Below are 22400 nucleotides of genomic sequence, written 5' to 3'. Positions count from 1 at the left end.
GGAGCGTAGAGTCTTAACCACTGTGCCACCAGGGTGCACAGAAGAGTTCATAGGAAAAAGGGGGACCCAAAGAAGCAGTTAGGAGCAAGAGCTCATATATCTTTTTAACAAAGAATGATAAATTGTGAAGGAGTGACAAGACAAAGGAAAAGGGGTTTAAGCTTTGAGGGACAGTAAATTGTGACTAGGAAATATCTGAGGGAAACTACTGGGAGATAAGGGTCATTTCAGTAGGTTTGTTTGTGCAGATCCATTTTGGCGTCAACTGCCTATCTCTGGTGATAAGATGTTCCCCTCTTCCTGGTACAGAGAGTACACCTTTCACATGGGAAATCTTCAGGCAGAAAGGGGGAGATCAAAGAGCCCTTCTGCATTTGCGGTTGTGCAATCACCTTCGGCTCAAAATAATCAAAATAATATGCTAAAATGGCACATTTGGGGGTGGCATGTTCTGAACCCCTTCACAGGCATTGTGTTAAGTGGTTTGTGTACCTTATTTCATTAAAATTTCACAACAGGCCTGCGAGATAGTTGCTATTAATATCCACATTTTTTAATTGGAAAAAAAGAAAAACAAAGCTAAACTGCAGTGAGGTTAAATAGTTTGCGCACATTGCTCCTAAGCTGAGAAGCTAGATTCCAGGCCTGCTGGTCTTCATGTAGAAAACTAAAGTTGCCTTAATCCAGTAGTTTAGTCATTTACAGACATTAAGGAGGCCTGAGACAGCTCAGAATTCTGTTGTGGTTGCTGAAGAGATTAAATTAAAGAGATTTAGTAACTTACCAAGGCCACTTAATTAGAAAGTAACTGCTCTGAGGATGCAAAACCCTGGTGTGTCAGACTCAAAGTTTTTGAGTATCAAGGTGGTTTGACCCATTCCAGTAAAAAATACACTTTACGTTGTGACCCAGTACACACATATAAAAATATATAACTGATAGAAAAGGTTTGTAAATTCATACCCTTGCTACATGGGGTGACATTCTGTGTTTTCTATTCTATCCTATTCTAGTCTATCTTATCCTATTCCACTCTATTATAGTCTGTTTCATTTATTTTCTTTAAAATGCTCATTCCAACCAATTAAGTCAACTTTGTGGCCCACTAATAGTTCATGACCCACAATTTGGGGGAAAAATGCTAGGAATAGGCCTACTTAACATCACTTTCTTGGATAATCATGTTCACAATTACCCTCCACTTGTGCCTAAAACGCATAGGACTACTTAGGTGATTTAGTTTTTGCTCTGAAACACTCTTTGCGATTAGATTTTGTCCAGAGACGATTCAGTGTAGAGGGGCTAGCTGTGCTCCCTTGTGGAAGGGTCAACTGAGGTCTCCTATTTCCTTCAACTGGTAGCACGTGATCTTCGTTAAGGCAAAACATCAGTAGTCTCACAATCTATAGGTGGAGATAAAAGGGCAATTTAATAGTAAATGCAACCTTTACTGAATCTCTACAATTTGAAGTGAATTTTGCTAGGTATTACTCTTCCTTTTTCACTGACCACATTCTTTAAAGGAGACTTAGATTACTGCTGTTATCCCCCAAATTCTCTGTATTGTCTAAGAATGTCACTAGCCATGGTAAACATTTCTTTGGTGTTCTTGGACTAGGAATTCACAATTCCTAAATTTTTCTAGAGATATTCCTAATCTAAGTACATATATTGGCTTTTATGGGCTCCTGTAAGTCAAAAACAATTCTCTCTACATCTTGTTACAGCTATCTTTTTTTTTTTTAATTAATTTGTTTATTTTATTTATTTATTTTTGGCTGCGTTGGGTCTTCCTTGCTACATGCGTGCTTTCTCTAGTTGTGGCGAGCGGGGGCTACTCTTCGTTGCGGTGCGTGGGCTTCTCATTGCGGTGGCTTCTCTTGTTGTGGAGCATGGGCCCTAGGCATGCAGGCTTCCGTAGTTGTGGCTCCCGGGCTTCAGTAGTCATGGCTCGTGGGCTCTAGAGCGCAGGCTCAGTAGTTGTGGCACACAGGCTTCATTGCTCCGCGGCATGTGGGAACTTCCCGGACCAGGGCTTGAACCCTTGTCCCCTGCATTGGCAGGTGGATTCTTAACCACTGTGCCACCAGGGAAGCCCAGCTATCTTTTTATAGTGTGGGATAAATGCAAATGAATCATAACAAGCAAGATTGAATAATACAGGTGGTCCAGGGGAAATAACACTGTTCTTCAGATATACAGAACTTCTTGGGAAGAATATTTCATAGGTATCATTTCACACATCATCCCAGCATCCCTGGAAGTTAGACTGATCTAGGTATTACCAATATATTTTTAAAGAGTTGAGTGATACCTAAAGATTAAATAATTTGAATCATCCAGTCATTGGATAATAAAGCTAAAAATGGAAATAAATCCTCAATCCTTTTCTGGATCTAGACTCCATAATCCCGAAAGTCACCAGCCTTCAGGTCCCATTGGCAGTTGGAAGACCCAGTTAAGACAGAAAGAAAAAAGTTAAAAGTAAATGTTGGGGCTTCCCTGGTGGCGCAGTGGTTAAGAATCCGCCTGCCAATGCAGGGAACGTGGGTTCGAGCCCTGGTCCGGGAAGATCCCATATGCCCAACTAAGCCTGTGAGCCACAACTACTGAGCCTGCGCTCTAGAGCCATGAGAGCCACAACTACTGAGCCCACATGCCACAACTACTGAAGCCTGCGTGCCTAGAGCCCATGCTCTGCAACAGGAGAAGCCACTGCAGTGAGAAACCCAAACACTGCAACGGAGAGTAGCTCCCACTCGCTGCAACTAGAGAAAGCCTGCACGTAGCAACAAAGACCAAACACAGCCAAAAATAAATAAGGTAAATAAATTTTTTTTAAAAAGTAAATGTAACAAAAGGAGGGAAAAAAGTCATTGTAAAGGAAAACACCAATAAATGTTTCCACTGCTGCTCTGTGTACTGTATTCTAATCTTGGACTATATCACATCATTAACTAGAGAGAATGGTGGCAATTGGGGGCATTTTTGAGAGAATAAGATTAAATTCAAAGTCCCTGCTAATTGTAACCTCTAAGATACATTTTACTTTCCATATAACAGGGTAAGGTAAAACATAGCTATTGTTACTTAAGAATGATAATTGTCACATCCTTAACTGTTTATCTTGTTAATGTTTAACATATGATAAATTGAATTTTATCCAATAGATAACTTGCACTTTGGGAGAATGGTAGGAGATTAAAAGTAATTTAGTGAAGCTGGGGAAAAGAAAAAAATAATTTGATAAAAAGATTGATAGATAGATAGATTCACTCTTTCACCCACTCAATTAAGTACTTATGGATCTCCTACTACATACCAGGCACAGTACTGGAAATTGGGACACAACAGTGAGTTTACAGTCTAGTGAGGGAGACAGACATTTCAAATTTGAACACAAACTGTGACTGGTGCTAAGAAATAAGTACAATTTTCCTGACAGCCTTGATACATTTAAAATAGCCTTGGTGGCAATCAGAGATTAACACTTCAATAGTCAGATCTACTTGGAAAGGCTGCACAGTGGGAACAGTCACGGAGAGATACATCTCTAAGCTCAGAATAGAGATTTTAAAAATCTAAGACAAAGAGATTAACATGAGAGGTGCAAGGCAGGATCCCATTGGAATAAGACATATACAATTCCCATATGGAATTCATTCTGTCCTTGAGAACCTGTAACCCACAAAGCTTTCTTCTTCAAAGCAACAGGAACTTTCATGGATAATGAAAAATTTGAGTTTTATTTTTCTTTACACTCTGGCTGAAAAGCTGACCTAGACTGAATTGCCACACATTCCTGCTGGGAAGACATTTGGTTGCCCGAGACTTCAGCCATAGTTTTGCTCTCACAAAATATGCATTCTTAAGGTAGACTGCAGAACATGGCCTATTAGGGGGAAACTCTGACAAGAGTTTTGAACCAGTCCTCTATCCTAAGAAAAAAATTCAGTCTGCATCCTATGTGCTCCATTTAGGAGCCTGGTATCTCTATAGGCTCCAGATACCTTAAATAGATAAGAGGAAAATATCTGTTGTATTGTCTTTTGAAGCTGAACTCATCTTTTTCTTTAACGGCATTTATTGTCAGCCTTAGTAAATGTACTCAGGTACATTTAAAGCCATTGGGTCCCTGTTGTCTTTGGACAAAGGAAATTTATGAATAAACAGGTGTTTTCTGTTTATGTTAGACTACAGAGACCATTTGGACCTTTGCTATAATCCCATATGTAGAAGATTTAGTAACTAGGACTTTGACAATTCAGAGAAATAAAAACCAAAAGTCATCTGACTGGTCAAGGGAGGAGAAACAATGGTTATTGCTAACAGGAGACCAACTGCAAACTCATAGCCCATGTTATTGCTATTTTACTTTTGTGAATTTCATTGTGCAAGGCACCGGTAATAATGGAGGTGTTCGTTATTCTTCTTAAACTTTGACTTGATTGGTACTGTCCAGGATGAGTTCTTGAGTTCTTGTGGCTGGACTGATAGTAAAATTGACACAAGACAGGTTAAAGGGGAAAAATTAATTTAATTTCATGTGCACAAGAAGTCATAAAATGATGTTCAGAGAGTGATCGATAGTGAGAAGATTTTATGTCTTTTTATGTAAAGAAACAATAAATTTGTGAGGATTTGACAGGACAAAGAGGCTTAGGTTTCAGGCCTTAATTAATAAGGAAATTAAGCAAAGTTTAGGCTTGGGTAGTAAGTTATTAAAGAAGGAACAAAGTTTGTTTACATGGGTTACTCAGCCATGAATGACTTATCTGTGGTGATAAGGATGTCTCTATTAGCCTCCTGTTGCAGGGAGGGTACAATTCACAGGGGATATTTATTTCCTGTATTCAGGGAGACAAAGAAGGGTCAAAGTGTCCATGTATGGGATGCTTTTCAAATAACTTTAATTAGAAATAATCAATATGCCACTTTGGCATATTTTGGAGCAGACTGCTTGCCCTGAACTCCAACAGTACTAAGCCCTTTTGCCTGTTTGTACCAGGCAGCTGAGCCACTGTCACCACAGAAGAACCAGGACTGGTCCCAGATTTATGGCGGTGGAATGTTGGGTTGACTGCAAGTCAGGCGTCAGGGAGCTCAGCCTGGGGTCTGACAGGCGGCCTTGGGGAGCATCCCTAGGGAAACTACTGTGTTTGTCATTAGCCTCTAGAATTTAGAGACTCTTCAAGACTTTATTCAATTATTACTTCATTTCAGTCATATCTGGGTGTGTCAGGGCCTCATGCTTGGCTCTAGAAGACATACTTGTCTTCTGAGTAATGTTTGAACTCTGGCTTCTGGATGCCACACTTCGTTCTTTTGTTTGAACATCTCCATTTTAAAGTGTCACCACAAGCCATGATTTGGAGTTTACTGAATTCCAAGTACATCAAGGTCATTTATTTCATTCACTGGTTAACTCACTCTTCATGCACATATGGGGGACTGACAAAGATTCTCCACTGAACCCTACTAGTCAGGTTCATTGAGCTCTCTTTTTGCCTAGGCCTCAAACCCTGGGTTTCTATAACCTTCCTTGTAGAGTCCAATTCTAGCAAGAATCCTGCGAAGTCAGTTTACTTATGAATTCCCCATCCTCCCTAGCTGATCCCCCTGGATATGTAAGCAGGTTCCTCATCTGCCACCATCCGCCAAGTGATTATCTGATCACCTGGCCTGCATTCAGCAAGGATCCTGCCAGGTGACTTTAGCCAGACTCTCCCCTCACCCCTGATGTCTCCCCTTAGTAATCTCCTACCCACTGACCACCCCCAACCCTCTTTTCTCCTTGGCTATACATTCCCACTTTTCCTTGCTGTATTCAAAACTGAGCCCAGTTCTACACTGACGTCTGTTTTCCCCTATTGCGGTAGTTTTTCTTCATAAAATTTGTTTTTACTGCTGTCCTGCTCTGGTTTTTCTCTGATAGTTCTGTTGCTTCTGGATGATACATTTTGGTTCTGTTTGAACATCTTATTTTTAAACTGTCACTATAAGCCATGATTTTGAGTTTACTGAAATTCAAAGTATGTCAAGTTTATTCATTTAATAACTAATTAACTCCTGTGTGTATCTATTGAGTATCAGTTAAGTGGCTTAGAAAGTTGACAATAACCTAACCCTACAATTAAAGGTATGTTACATACATTCTTTTATAAGGCCTCTGGGGTCTTCAAAGATATTTCGGATACAAAAAGTCCTTATAGGCACATTCATATTCTTTCCAAAGGAATTTCTGTCCAAGAATAAGACGAATTACTTTCTTATTTTCAATTAAACACTGTTGGTATTGACCTATATCATGCATTTTCAAAAGCTGAAATATTTATATCTTTCACAACATATAACTTGCTTAAAGTTTCAATATTTAGAACTCATGTTTAATTATACTGTGATTTTCTAGCTTCTTGGCTGTATTACTTCCTGATAATGTCATGGCACTACACGTCAAACTTTTATTGCATAAAATGAACATGTATAAATTATACCTATGTTCCACTACAGCAATTAAATGAAATTAGATTTTTGGAACTTCTCTTGAGGAAATTTGTTATTTATTTGGCTCTTCTTTTTCTCCTCTCCCCTCTCCCTTCTTACCTTAAGGAAAGGAGCAGAATTCAGAAAATTAGTATTTTTCCTATAGCTAACAAATAACAAACATAGCTTTCTTCATTTTGAAAATATGAATTATAATTCATTTCATTAATTCTGTAAGGAGAGATTACCTTTACAATGTATGCTGTACTTCCTTGAAACTGGTGCCTTAAAAGTCCATTCTTTGTCTATATTACACTACAGAAAGCTGTCATTATTTAACAAAATGCATCAAAACAACTGCAATGAGAGTCTGTTTTATCACTGGGTTCTTAAACTCACTTCAAATGCTAATAAAAAATTTATAGCATTCTTATGTTAATTTACCATCCTTGCTAACCCTTTCTGTTAGTAGGCACTTGAATTTGCTGGGATTCAAACACAGATATTCAAACACACACACACACACACACACACACACATGCATGCACACACACACACACAAAAAAGCCCTTTTCCTCCATCACACAATAATATCTCAAAAGATTAAGTCTTTAATGGACCGGGCAAAGAGCTGCCTTTTCTCACCCAACAGGTTAAATACTGAAGAGCTATTAGATTGTCTGGACCAGTTTCTGAACTACAGACTTCTTAGAGGAAAACTTCTAAATGTGCTTCAAAAGTAAGTTGTCTTTTAAATTTTGTACTGCATAACCTGATAGGAAAAATGAGATATGGCTTTCGGTGAAAAAAATTAGAAGTTCTGTAATGTGCCATGTTTTTAAGGCCAACACTTTGGCTTTGGGAGGTTGTTTAGCATTTATTTGTGCTTGGTAGGGGATACACAGGTTAAGAATTAGCAATTTCTTTAGCCTTGAGGGTCTCCAGCCTGTGCAAAATTTATCAGGGGAAGATACAAAGGTGAGACAAAGTAGGAGAAGGAAACAATAATAAGGAATACTAATGATAATGATAATAATAATAAAGGGAAAGGGGAAGGAAGAGGAGTTCATAGAACACCACCAAAAATGCTATTAACTTAAAATTAAAATTTAAAAAAATTAGTTACTCATAAAATATCATAGCTTATTCTTATTAATAAGAATTGCTCAGGACAATTAAGATCACAGCCAGTCCAAATATGCTCTTTGCTACTCACAAAGCCCTGGGCTTATACTAGTTCCTCTAACTGGGTCTCAGAAGTGAATATTGAGAACCCCTAAGTGTCTGCTGTCTAAATGGAATTCATTTAACTCTTTGACTATAGTCAGAAACCTCTGATCTGTGATTTCTGGATCTTGCCTTTGTACTTTAGACCTAAAAATGTTTCTCTCTGCCTCCTTTCTTTTCTCTCACTTATATATTAACACATCAGTCTCCCAACTGTCTGTCTACTTACCTGGAGAAATTAAATTCCTCTAGAGCTCTTACCACTGGGACTCAAACCTGCAATCAATTTCAAGTTCAAGTGAGCCTTCCTGGCCTCATGTGCTTTTGACTCTGTTCATTGTCTTGGCTCACACAGATAGCAACTGTCTTGCTTTGTATGAAACAGTGATATTTGAGGAGATTATGTTGATAAGCATCAGGTGGCCCAAAGGCTGTAAGAGTTTTTCTTTTCTCCTTAAACTCCAAAGACTTCAAGAAGGTTTTATTCCACAGAATGAGTCTGAAAGATGCAGGTTCTGGCTCTGTGTCACTGGTTTGTTGTTTTTACATCAGTTTGGGTAAAAGAGTTACATTATGATACATATAAATATACCGATCTTTCTCTTAAAGATGAAACTGGTTTGAGAAAAGAAAAGAGACTTGTAGAAACTACAATCCTTTTTTTTTTAACCTTTGGTGATTACAACAAGTTTCCTAGGGCTGCTGTAACAAATTGCCATTAACTTGCTGGCTTAAAACAACAGAAATGTATTATCTCACAGTTCTGAAGGCTAGAAGTTCTCAATCAAGGTGTCATCAGGGCTGTGTTCCCTCTCAAGACTCTAGAAAAGTACATTTCCTTGTCTTTTCCTAGCTTCTGTTGGCTCCTGGCAATCCTTGACATTCCTTGGCCTGTAGCTGCATTATTTCAGTTTCTGTCTCCATAGTCACAAGGACTTCTTCCCTGTATCTCTGTGTCCTCTCCTCTTCTTATTTGGGTACCAGTCACTGGATTTAGGGCCCAAGCTAAACCCAAGATGATATCATCTTCATATCTTTAACTATTTATATCTTCAAAGACTCTATTTCCAAATAAGGTCATATTCTGAGGTTTGGGGTAGAAGTGCATTTGGAGGGGGGACGCTGAAACCCATTAGAGTACCTATCCTCCTTTAAATGTCATCAGTTTTATTACTTTTTCAATTTTAAATTCACAATTTTCAAGGATAGAAGTGTCCATTCTTTTTTGAAGATTTCTGTGGGTAGAGATCTTCCCAACAGGCTCATTCTGCCCCAAGGTTTCCTCATATAAAATGATCATGTGGATATTAGGTTTGAATGTTAATTATTTCAATAAACTTAACCTACTCCTTCCTTGAGATATGGGGACATCTAATCATCTTTTTATTCCCTGTACTTGTCCCACACCCTGCCATGCAGGCATTTGTACTGTTAGTTGGTAGTTGAAAGGAATTAGTTTCTCCTCCAATGTTACTTTAGGTGAAGATTTTCTAGATCCTAAGTAAGGAAGTTTATAAGGGCTTAAACTGTGAAAATCTTTAGCTCCTTTACATGTTCTAAACATTAGGGGGAAAAAATCCATTGTCTTCAAAGCATGAGACTGTAATGGTTCTTAAGATTTTATTTTATTCTCTCTATGGTGTTCTCTTTAGAGTAATTGCTCCTTCAGCAATGGGAATAAATGGATAATTTGCTATGGTAAGGCCACACGTTCATGGGAAAAGTGGTACAATTCTCACTGTACCCTCATATAGCAGTATGCTACTATTCTAATTAAAATAAATGTTCTAGTTTCCTCCTAGAATCAGAGAACATTTAAATATGTTTTCTTGTAGGTAATTTTTGCAACTACCAAATGTTAAATAATACATAGCTTGGCACCTCCCTGGCAATCCAGTGGTTAAGACTTTGCCTTCCAATGCAGGGGGTGCGGGTTCGATCCCTGGTTGGGGAGCTAGGGTCCCACATGCCTCCTAGCCAAAAAACCAAAACATAAAACAGAAGCATTATTGTAACGAATTCAATGAAGATCTTAAAAATGGTCCACATCAAAAAAAAAAAAAAATACATAGCTTAATTTCTTATCCTTGGCTCAGACTATTTTTATTGTACCACAAAATGCACCATAACACTTCACATTGTGACCATCAGAATGACAATACAATCTCAATTATCAAAGATTATCAAAGAATAAAGTGCATATATTGCTTTTATTAAGCTAGGCCAGAACCAATCCTTTTAGTGAAAGATATAAAGTCATAAAATATTTTATTAACTTTAAACATGAGTGTACATTACTTTGAGATATTATGGAGCATTGTTATAAATAGCACTTCAGCTTACCCCTCAATAGGAGATTTTGTTTGATTCAATAGTTTCAAGCAAACTTTTGACTTACTACCTCTGGCAGAAGTGACTTTTGCTTCCTCCTGTACCTGCCTCCCTTAAAAAAGAAAAAAAAAGTTGAAATGTCACAATTCTATGAGAGGTTTTTTTCACCTTTTGGCAGACCACTAAAAAGTGGTCTTTCATGAAATAACGAACTTGAGAGGTTCAACTCGGAATTTATTTTTATTTAACAGTCTTTTGCTAAGGCATTGCTTGGTACAGCATTCTGCACAAGTAGGAAGGCACAAGGAAAACTAGCTGCATTCACTTCTCTGCAGGTTCAATAGTGATTTGGAAAGACGAGACAAATGTCAGCTATTATAGGATTTGTATCATACATAAGAGAAAATAATTTTATTGATTCAAACACAGGAGTCCTCCATCTTAAAACACTGAATTAGACTCCCTGCACTTAAAGTTGAGAACTTGGTAAAGCTTATGCTCTCTGTTACAGAAATGTAGTGTAACAATATATTCTACATTTCTTTTTTTTCCCAGTTACAGATGAAGCAACTTGCAAAACATTCCTAAAACATGAAGAAGAATATTTAAATGTAAATCATCATTATACCTCTTTATCCATCAAAGTGGCTTCATTCCACTCTCTCTCTTCTGTCTTTATATCTTGCATCAAATATTAGATAAAGCAAAGTGTGTAGAAGAAATAAGTGCTTTTCATAGTCATTCCTCTTTGTTATGGGAGTGCTAAGGCTTCAACATATCTCCTTTGGGAGCTTTGTTGGGTCCAGTGGAGCACCCCAGGCAGTGTTCACCTTCCTTCTGGTTCCATGTTGTTTGACTCTTGATTTCAGGGCACCCCCTCTTATTGCAAATATGTCTTTCCTTTGGGCCTGGAATGCCCCAACTGACCGTTGTGCTAGAAGATTTGACATGCCTCCAGATCTGAACTTCTTCTCTTTAGTAGGAAACCCCCAAAAAGGTGTGACAGGAAAATGTATTACATTATTTTATGCTGATAGACTTGGCTACTATCCTCACATAGATGAAAGAACAGGCAGAAGTGTGTACGGAGGGATCCCCCAGATGGGATCCTTAAAAAAGCATTTGGACAAAGCTAAAAAAGACATTTCCTATTACATGCCAATCAACAACGTGGGCTTGGCTGTCATTGACTGGGAAAACTGGAGGCCTACCTGGGCTAGAAACTGGAAACCTAAAGACGTTTACAGGGATCAGTCTATTGAGTTGGTTCTGCAACAAAATAGACAACTTACTTTCCCAGAGGCTGCCAAGATAGCGAAAGTGGAATTTGAAAAGGCAGCAAAGAGTTTCATGCAGGAGACTTTAAAATTGGGGAAATTACTGCGGCCACATCACTTATGGGGTTATTATCTTTTTCCTGACTGTTACAATCATAATTATAACCAACCTAGTTACAATGGAAGTTGCTTGGATATAGAGAAAAGAAGAAACGACGCACTCGACTGGCTGTGGAAGGAAAGCACTGCCCTTTTCCCATCCATGTATTTGAATAGCAAGTTAAAATCTTCTCCACAAGCTGCCCTCTTTGTTCGTAATCGTGTCCAGGAAGCCATTCGGATGTCTAAAGTAGCCAGTGCTAAAAGCCCACTTCCAGTTTTTGTGTATGCCCGTCCAGTTTTTACTGATGTGTCTTTTCAATTCCTTTCTCAGGTAAGAAAATCAAGGTAAGAAGGCTATGGAATATTGTTCACAAATGGTGTTTAGTGGGACTGAACATAATTTTTGAAGGGAGTGAAATTTAGCTTTTAATAACCTTTAGGAATATGCACCCAGGTAGTTCTGCATCATTATATGAATGTAAAATAAGAACATATTTCATTTTTAATGTAATCATATAATGTCTTAGCAGTCATGGAGAACTGGGTAGTATAGACAATGTATTATCTCAGTTCCTTTCTAGTTTTCTTTTATGGGCCTGGTCTCTTGTCAATAGAAGTAATTAAAATAATAGCAGAAAATCTGTATTTTTGTTATAGTAGGGCAGTGGTGGCATAAGAGATAGAAATAAATAGTGGTGAAATATTTAAATAATTATTGTTGGGTCAGCATTCTTGGCTTTGGTGTTATTGTCCTATGTATAACACTTTCATTTTATTCCTCCCTGTTAACTCTTTCTATCACATTTGCCAGGGCGACCTTGTGAATACAATTGGTGAGAGCGTTGCTCTAGGTGCCTCTGGAATTATAATGTGGGGAAGTCTCAACTTAAGCCTAACTAGGGTAAGTTGAATTGATAGGAAATAGATGAAATCATTTCTACTTTTAATGTTTTTGAGGATTGTTGTGGGATTGAATAATAAAATAAGCACTATGTTTGGCACAAAGTAGTAGGTGCTCAATTGATAGTGGCTAAGTCAAACTATCTTTCATTCATGTGGTTGTGTTGTAAGGCTGTTTTCCAGTGAGGAAACAGAAATTTGGTGAGATTAATTGAAATTCCCTAGGCTGCGTGGCTAAGAAGTAACAAAAACAGGACTACAGTCTTGGTTTCCTTATGTGGTGTTTGGTGTTTTTTTCTACTATACCATGCCGTGTCACTTCTCAAAAGCTCAACTAGTCAATATGTATTCATTCATTCTTCCATTCACCCAATTACTGTTTATTAAGCACTTATTTATTTATTTATTTAGTCATTTAATGACAGTTTACCATGGGGGCCAGCAACCGGGGGCAGGGTGTGGGCAGTTGGGATTTAGTTAATTTTTGAAAATATTACTAAATCGTTCAAAGTTTCCTTAAGGGAGGGGAAAAGGAATCCTTCTTTATTTTCCACAGGTTATATTTAATAGTATCTATTTTAAGTAAAATTTTAAGTAAAACTTGTTTTATTAGGAAAAATGTTGGTTTTGTTCTGTATTCATTTTCTGCTAATGCATTTTCTTCCATTCAAAAAGCCGTTAACTATCATGACCTAAACCTTTTCTCTCTTCCTTTATTTTCATCCTTTTTTAATTCTCCGTATGAGGTCTTTATCCTTCACCTCTTCAATCTTCTTGACTCAAAGCCTGAGTAAAACTGTCACATGGACACTGCTGAGTTGGAGCTGAACTTTTCCTTCTCTGATGGATGTGGAAATATTAGTGATGTAGGTGTCATGGAGAATGTCTAATGAAGCTCTTGGCCCAGATGTCTTATCCTAGGACCTACAGAGAACAGACTTTATACTCTAAGAACAGATCTTTTGACATCTTGTCCTTCAGATAGACTAGCCATATTTTTCCTTCATTTATAAAGGTACTTAAATTTGTGAAATTCTTTTAAGATAATCTGAGTCCTCCTACCTATTTGGTAGATTCTGTTGTCTCTGGTTTGATCAACAGTAAAGAGAACTAATAAAAAACATAAGTTCAGGGAAAGGTATATGTCCCTTTTGAAAAATCTTCTATATGTCAGAAAATTATTTAAGAATTATAATTCTCCTAAGAATATTCCTAGTTTTTATTAGTTGTTTTCTCAAACCTACAAACTCCTTTCTCAAGGATCCTGTTAATTCTACGATAGAACAATTTATAAATTCCCCATACTATTTCCTTTTTTTTTAATTTTCAGAATTGAGAACTCTACCCTTACTCTGATGAGGAATGAATCAGGCATTCTCCAATTAGTAGGATGGCATGGCATACTACTTGTCACATTTTTTTTAAATTGCACTTTAATCTTAGATTCATGTACTTCTACCATGACTCTCAAATCACCTTCAGTATTATTCATACAGGGACAGTCCTTCAACTTTAATGTGATGATTTTCTACTTAATGACACTGCCTTGAAATTGTTCCCTGTGAACTCTGTTCTATATATTTCTGCTACCTTTCCCAATTTATGATTGTTTTGAATGTTAATTCTGTCATTATTCCTCTTTTTTCTATGTCATTTGAAATCAATAGAGTCATGGATTACTTGTGTTTCCTGATTCACTGACAACTCGAGACAATGGTAATTGCAGGTTTACTTGCAATGACTGAACTGATTTAAAACAATTGTTATCAAATGTAGGCAAACCATTTCCTTCCATTCCATCTTATTAGATCCAATGGTGTGACAGAGCCAGCTTCTACTGGTCCCAGCTCATGAGACCTGATTGTTAAATATTCAGAAATTTTGTGAACTGTTAAACACAACCATTATTAAAAATTAAATTATAAAAGCTCAGAATAAAATTAAGTATGTTAAAAACAAAAAGTATTGATAATAAATACTCAAAATGTATCAATTATTTACTTTATTTTACTATTATCCATACTTTTGAGGTTATTTACACCTATTGTATCTATCTAAGTGGAAATGGTATTGTGTAATGGTGTGCTACTTCACACCATACTACCATAATGGTGGGGTAATTGATTCCCAATTCTGCACTCAGTGATTCCAGGTTGGTAGCTTAAAATTGACCATGGTAGGAGTATTTACACCATGGGTATTGACAAATGCTATAAACTAGGCTTTATGTCTTAGAGAAACAGTTTTAGATCCTTCCAAAGACTGCATCTTGTATAAGCTAATGATGCTCAAAACATTCACATCCCTTTACTCCTCTTCCTGCCTAGTTCTTGTCTCTGTAGGCAATTCCAATGTCATCTGATCTTGGTATAAATTCTCATATATCCTTGGCACCGGTGATACTGTGTTGAAGAATATTGACATAGTCCCTGCCTTCATGAAGCTTATGTTAAAGTTGGAGGGATAGAAACAATATAAAACAATAAAAATATTCGATGTGATAAATTCTATGCAGAAAATTAAAATAGAGAGCTGTAAGAAAGTAGACTGGAAAGGTGTCTGAGAAGGCTCTTGTCTAATTAAAGCTGTGATCTGAATAACAAGATGGAGTCAACCATGTTAAAAATGAGAGGAAAGAGCATTCTGGGCAGAGGGAACAGTAAGTGCAGTTTGAAATGAACCTGCCACCCCTGTGAAACAATTAGTATATCTAAGGCCGAGTGGGTAATGGAGAGTTGTACAAGAGCAAGGAGAGGTTACACCCCATCAGGCTGTATACAAGTTGAGAGAAGTTGAATTGTATAATAAACACCATGTAAAGCTATTGGAGGGTTAAGAAGAGGTTTTCTATTGGTACCATAAAAATTACAACAAACAGTGGTTTAAACAGCAGAAAATTATTATCTTACAGTTCGGTAGTTCAGAAGTCCAATATGGATCTTAATGCTGTAAAATCAAGATGTCGGCAGGGTTGCATTCCTTTCTACAGAAAGACCCTCATTTGCTCATTTGGGTTGTTGGCAGAATTCATTTCCTTGTGTTTATAGCATCAAGATCTCTATTTTCTGACTGGCTGTGGCTAAGGCGATTCCCAGCTTCAAGAGGTCACCGCATTCTTTCCCTTTTGGCCTTCTCCTCTATCTTCAAAGCCAGCAATGCCGGGTTGAGTCTCCCTTACCTGTGAATTTGTCTTCCTTCTTCCAGCTCATTTTAAAAATCCAAGCTACATTTTTAAGGACCTGTGACTGAGCCCATCCAGATAATTCAGGATAACCTCCCCGTCTCAAGATCCATACCCTTAATCATATCTGGAAAGTCCCTTTTGCCATGTAAAGTAACACAGTCACAAGTTCCGTGGGACTGGGGTATGGACATCCTTGGAAGGCCCTTGTTCTGCCTACCGTCGATGGCACCACCTCAAGGAAGGCAACAGGAAGTAGATCCAAGTGGAAGCTGCTGAGGTTCCTCAACTTGCCTGCCCACCCCCCCACCACTTCCTTTGATCTTTACTGAAGGACTAGCACGGCCAACTCACTCCATGGGACTGCTGATCATGAAAGCAAGCAACTACCTTCTACGTTCTCAGAAGGATGGAGTCCCAGTTTTAGAAAGTATCAGTTTCAAGATGAATCATTTTAGTTACTCATCACTCATACTCTGCCAAATAAGTATATCTGTAAAAAAGCTGTCATAATTCTCCCATTCTTGAATTATACATAACATTTAATGTATACTCAGTTGAACCCGTTTAGTTGTTTTGAGCTAGCAATTTAGAAACCACTCTTTCCAATGCCTAAACTTGTCTGACAAATGTGATACTTATTACATTTATTTGTACTTTATACTATTTATACATTGAGGGCTAACCAATGATATGGGGCCCTGTGTTAGCCCTTTTATGTACTTTCTATCTTTTCATCTTCACAACAACCCTATGAAGTAGGTGCTATAATTATCCTTATTGTATGATGATGAAGCTGAAACACAGCCAGATGAATTAATTTGTCCAAGGTCACCCAGATAGGAAACTAAGACTTAGAATGCTTAAGAGATTCCCAAGCTCACACAGCTAGCCATTAATGGAACTGTAACTCCAATCTGGACAGATGGACTCCAGAGCCCATGCTCTAATCCCTCCACCTGCACTGTACCATTCTGCCCCTTCCACCCCCATTAGTTTATGAATTATTGAGGAAGACCGAGGCTAGGGTATACTAAACCTCAACTGGTCAATTATTTAGTGACATGAAATGGCATGTGAAACTTACAAATGTTACAAAAAACTGTTGGAATAGTCTTGCTTGTTAAAGTAAAAAAAGATAAAACATTTCCTACACTTACTGGTTCTGGGTTTTTTGTGTGTGTGTGTGTGCTTCCTTAGAAATTGCTTAATGTAGTGAATTAATTCACATATGAACCAACTTGGATGTTAATAACCTGATCTTCATATAATTTTACAGCAATCTTGCATGAACCTAGGCAATTACATGAAGACTACACTGAATCCTTACATAATAAACGTCACCTTAGCAGCCAAAATGTGTAGCCAAGCACTTTGCCAAAAGCGAGGAGTGTGTACAAGGAAATACTGGAATTCAAGCAACTATCTTCACCTGAACCCAAAGAATTTTGCTATTCAAACTGGGAAAGGTGGAAAATACACAGTACATGGGAAACCCACACTCAAAGACCTGCAAGAGTTTTCCAAAAAATTTTCCTGCAGTTGTTATGCCAACATCCGCTGTAAGAAGAGAGTTGATATAAAAAACATTCATACTATTAATGTATGTATTGCTGAAGATGTTTGCGTAGATGGCTTTCTAAACTTAAAACCCAGGAGTCATTCTTCTAGCTGGAAAGAGATATCTTCTACCACTTTCAGCAATATCTCATTCTCCACACCAACGGTCACAGTGTCTCCATGTGTTCCTGGGAAAGATCTCCGTGGGTGCCTCAAAGTCACGTGTTCAGTGGAAGCCCTCTCCAACAACACCCAAGGGGGCTGTCATAGTGTTAAATGGAAAAACACTTCCAGTCAGTTACATATTCAAAACAAGAAAAATGAAACAACCTATTAAAGTACAAATTCAGTGCTTATTAGGCTTCCTGTCTACATTCTTTGTGTTTTTATATTTTTTACATTTTATTTTTAAATTAATTAATTATTTTTTGGCTGTGTTGGGTCTTCGTTGCTGTGCACGGGGGGGAGCGGGGGCTACTCTTCGTTGCTGTGTGCGGGCTTCTCATTGCGGTAGTTTCTCTTGTTGAGGAGCACGGGCTCTAGGCGCACGGGCTTCAGTAGTTGTGGCTCGCGGGCTCCAGAGCGCAGGCACAGTAGTTGTGGTGCACGGGCTCAGTTGCTCTGCACCACGTGGGATCTTCCCGGACCAGGGCTCGAACCCGTGTCCCGTGCATTGGCAGGCAGACTCCCAGCCCCTGCACCACCAGGGAAGTCCCTTACATTTTTATATTTAATAGTTTCGCTAGCTTATTTTTTTAGGCAACTGATGATACCTATATATTTAAAGTTTTATATTTGAAATGTGAATCAAAACTCATGGCCAAGAGAGTATTTTAATTTTTTGAGCAAAGATTGCTTTTTCATGATCAAATTGAACTTGGAATTATTATTGACTGATAAACAAGGAATTGTGACCAATGCCTTTAATTTTCAAAATCATAGTGAGGGGAGTGTTATTACTAAATCCATTGATACTACATTTCACTTTTGAAATTCAAAGTAGACTCTTGATAAATAAGATAGCATAGAATTTGCTTTGTAAGATGATATCCAATTTTGTATTTTCTAATTGCCATGTGTATAGCAGATATTTCACAAACTGTGAATGTGTATATACTAAGAGGTACCTATTATATTCTTGGTTCTACCAAAGACTGATTGTAAGGTCTATAATACTTAGAGGCCTAGTGTTCTTCTGATAAAAGTGAAGATTTGAATAATGCCAATTTATTGTAAGTGAATGTCTTTATAAGTAGTTTTTAATATGTAATAAAAGTGTCAAGAAAATATTAAATGCAATATCTTTTAAAATGTAATATTCTAAGCGTACTAGTCTGTCTCAAGCATGTAACTATGGTTTTTAGCTATTTCATCTTGATAATTTGTTCAAGTTGTGTTTTATAAAAAGGTAACCTTTAAAAAGTGATTAACCCATCAACTTTTGTACATGGTTTAATATGTCTTCAGAATTCATATATGAAAATTCTAATTTTCTTTTCATTCTTGATTGTCAAATTTGACAATCTTGTGTACCTAAAAATCCTTATTTTATCTTAGCATTCACATCCTTCATATAGCATTTATTGAGTGTTTATTCTTTGCCAGGCTCAATATTAAGTGTCACAGATTCAAGGTGAAGTAGCATGCTTCTTGCCATCAGTGAGTTTGTTGCATATTTGAAGAAGACAGACATCGAAAGTGGAAACTTACAACATAATGTGTGAGAAGTGCTATAATATAGTTCAGCATGCTCTGGCATACAAACAAGAATCTGAGGGTGTCAGAGAAGGATTTCAAAGATGTCATGAAAGAGATGATGTGTCTATTGCCTTGAAGGCTGAATAGCAGTTAGCTCACATGGAGACATGAGACAAAAGGAACTTCGGTAGGACAGAATACTGAGTGTGGTTTTAGAATGGTATTCAGTAGATGATGGCCAAATGATGTACTGAAGCCTTTTGTAAACCACACTAAGAAGTTTGGACTTTACAAGGAAGATGCTCCCAAACTTGTTGACCTGCTCCATTTTTTTTTCCATGCACATATATCACAGCATGATATATTTCTCTATTTTTACTTCCCATCACCTTCGTATAATGTAAACATCATAGGGACAGGTGTTTGGTCTGTTTTTCTTGCTGCTGTATCCACAGTGTAATGAATAGCATCTGAGATTTAGTAGGCCCACTAAATATTTGCTGAACAAATAAAAGCCAATGGGGAGCCACTAAAGAATTTTAAGTGTGGGAGTTGTCATAACCACTTGGATCCTCTCAAACTAATGCTACCCTTTTCCTTAGTTCTGCCCTTTTCCTTAGTTCTGCTCTTCATTCTCTGCTCCAATTATGATTCTACTGTCAAAGCCATGTTTTCATAAGTAAGCCACAAAATGAGACAATTTGGTAATGATCTGGGAAGGATGCTACGTATGGACTAGTTTCCTCAGTACACATAAATGGCTGTCAGGTGATTGGGAGTTAGAAAGAATGGAGACAGCAAGGTGAATTGGAAAAGGCATGGATTTTGGAGTTGGACAGTTATAAGGGCAACTTCCAACATTTACTAGCTATACGAGCCTGAGAAAGGTAACTCGGCTCAGCTTCTATTCTAATAAAATGGCGATAATATATATCTTTTAGGGTTCTTGAGAGGATTGACTCATATAATACATGGAAAGAGTTAGCCTTAGAAATAACACAGTAAATGTCTGTGGGAAAGGGATGGATACGTTTTTACTGGGTATGGAAGATGTCTGTATTACTGTTGTTGGATGGAAAGTCAAAACAGTAGACCTCTGTCATGGCAGACTTGGCCATGAACCCCGTAAGAAAAGAGGCCACTAAATAGAAAAAGAGACTTGGCAGGAATATTTTGTGTAATACACAACTTTGTATATGGTTAGGTTTGCAGGGGCAAAGTTGTGTTTCCATTTAGATCAAGTATTTTTGCCAGGGATCATGCTTGTATCTGAAATACAAAGAGAATAGTACAGTATCCCTGCTCTTCATGAACTTGCACACTGGTGGGGCTGCTAGGCATGTAAACAGAAGTTGTCCATAGACGCAGCACATACATGAAGTATAAAAACTGAAGCGCTGTAAGAACACAGGTTCATCTAACTAACAGAGTACTAAAGGAATTGAGTAATTTAGTTTCAAAAGATATGAAATTAGTTTGTTAGATGCAGATGGCATCTCTAAACTCTCAAGTATCATACAAAACCTGTCTCCCGGGCTTCCCTGGTGGCGCAGTGGTTGAGAATCTGCCTGCCAATGCGGGGGACACGGGTTCGAGCCCTGGTCTGGGGGGATCCCACATGCCGCGGAGCAGCTGGGCCCGTGAGCCACAACTACTGAGCCTGCGCATCTGGAGCCTGTGCTCCGCAACAAGAGAGGCCGCGATAGTGAGAGGCCCGCACACCGCGATGAAGAGTGGCCCCCGCTTGCCGCAACTAGAGAAAGCCCTCGCACAGAAACGAAGACCCAACACAGCCATAAATAAATTAAAAAAAAAAAAAAAATCTTCCAACACACAGAAGCCCAGGACCAGATGGCTTCACAGGCGAATTCTATCAAACAAAAAAAAAACCAAAAAAAAAAACCTGTCTCCCTCCCAGAAGAGGGCTCAGTTCCAAAGTTATTAGAGAGAATATATGCTTTTATTTTTGAAAGTGAATTTGAATGGAGAATAGATATAAAATAGACCATTGGATTTATTGTATAGATATATTCAATATTGTGGGAAGTAAACAGACATTCACTAAGAGATGCTGAAAAATGATTTAAGGTTATGTGCTAAGTAGTAATGAAGACATGAGAAGTGGTGTTAAAAAAAAGCTCTTGGCAGTGAACTTTGGATAAATATATCCATTTAGGAAAATTAACTGTTGGATTCTTAATCTATGCAAACATTATGCAAACACAAAAATGACTAACAGGAAAATGACAGCCCACAGGAATATATAGGACAAAATGAAAAGCAGAAGGCACGAAAAGAGAAATCTTTCCAAAATGCTGACCTTTATTTGGTAATGTAGTAGTAATTTTAAAAATTCACTTCTCAAGTTTTTTAATAAATTGGTTGCTGGCAAATTAATTGATCTTTAGAAGGCGTCTAACCCACTATTGAGGAAGAGGACAGTTAGGCACATACTACTGTTGTGTGACTAGATATTTGAAGACTGTGAGGGTATTTACTTGCCATGTAACTTCACACTGCAATGTTAGAGCGATTTCTGGCCTGTATTCTTCCCACCCCACTTCCAGATAACCTTAGGAAACACACAACCATGTGCTCGGGATCCTAGACATAGCACAATTCCTGGCACAGAATAGGTGCTCAAGAAAAAGTTGAAAAAATGTTGCAATGATTACTGAATATAATTACTATGGACTGAAAGTGAATTTGATACATTTCTTTTTTTTGTTTTTTATAAATTTATTTATTTATTTATTTTTGGCTGTGTTGGGTCTTCGTTTCTGTGCGAGGGCTTTCTCTAGTTGCGGCAAGCAGGGGCCACTCTTCATTGCGGTGCGCGGGCCTTTCACTGTCGTGGCCTCTCTTGTTGCGGAGCACAGGCTCCAGACGCGCAGGCTCAGTAGTTGTGGCTCACGGGCCTAGTTGTTCCACGGCATGTGGGATCTTCCCAGACCAGGGCTCAAACCCGTGTCCCCTGCATTGGCAGGCAGACTCTCAACCGCTGCGCCACCAGGGAAGCCCCCTTGATACATTTGTAATTCAGTTGGTTAGCTACCATTTTTTTTTCTTTGTTGGAAGGGTATCTATTTTGAAAACACTTCATTTAAAATTATTTTTCACTTTGGAAATGCTCCCCACCACTCTTCTCTGTTTCTTTGGGTACATGCTGAAAATGATCTTACTCCTAAATTCCTGTTTAATAATAATAGTAATAATCATTTATTTTCTGCATATTTGGATGTTTTGACATCTTAAAACACCTTTCTGGCAGGGAGGGACTGCCCCTTCCAGGGTTAGCTGATTCTTAGAGATAACAAAAGACATGCTATTTGATATGGAAACTAACCAATCCAGAGTCCTACCTCCTCTATCTGGCCTCTACACACCAGGAGGCAATATTCCTCTGCCTTAAGCATCCCAGGGCCAAGTCCCAGGCAACTAGAGAGCACCTCTATAGCCCTGATGGGGTTCTGGACACACTACCCCAAATACGGCACCTTGGTTATTGAATATTTTAAGTTGAAGGAGTTTTGAGAAAACGGCAGGAGCCGGAAGGTCACTTTAACCCCCTCCCCACCTCACCCTTCTTCCCTGAAACAGATCATCAGACCCTCATGTGAAAGGTGTCCTCTGTGGATCTG

The 22400-nt window shown here is 38.2% G+C and overlaps 1 protein-coding gene across 1 annotated transcript; it reads left to right on the top strand.

Annotated features, from left to right (window-relative positions):
* Window positions 1-10794: 10794 nt before the first annotated feature.
* SPAM1 (sperm adhesion molecule 1) lies at window positions 10795-17398 on the top strand. The gene is made up of 3 exons (XM_059932663.1): window positions 10795-11751; window positions 12232-12321; window positions 16781-17398. The coding sequence occupies exons 1-3, from the start codon at window positions 10795-10797 to the stop codon at window positions 17396-17398; spliced, it is 1665 nt and encodes a 554-aa protein (XP_059788646.1).
* Window positions 17399-22400: the final 5002 nt, after the last annotated feature.

Source organism: Balaenoptera ricei, chromosome 9, assembly GCF_028023285.1.
Source record: "Balaenoptera ricei isolate mBalRic1 chromosome 9, mBalRic1.hap2, whole genome shotgun sequence".
Lineage (NCBI taxonomy): Eukaryota > Metazoa > Chordata > Mammalia > Artiodactyla > Balaenopteridae > Balaenoptera > Balaenoptera ricei.
Note: the sequence above shows the minus strand (reverse complement) of the source record. Positions and strands in the feature narration are given on the sequence as shown.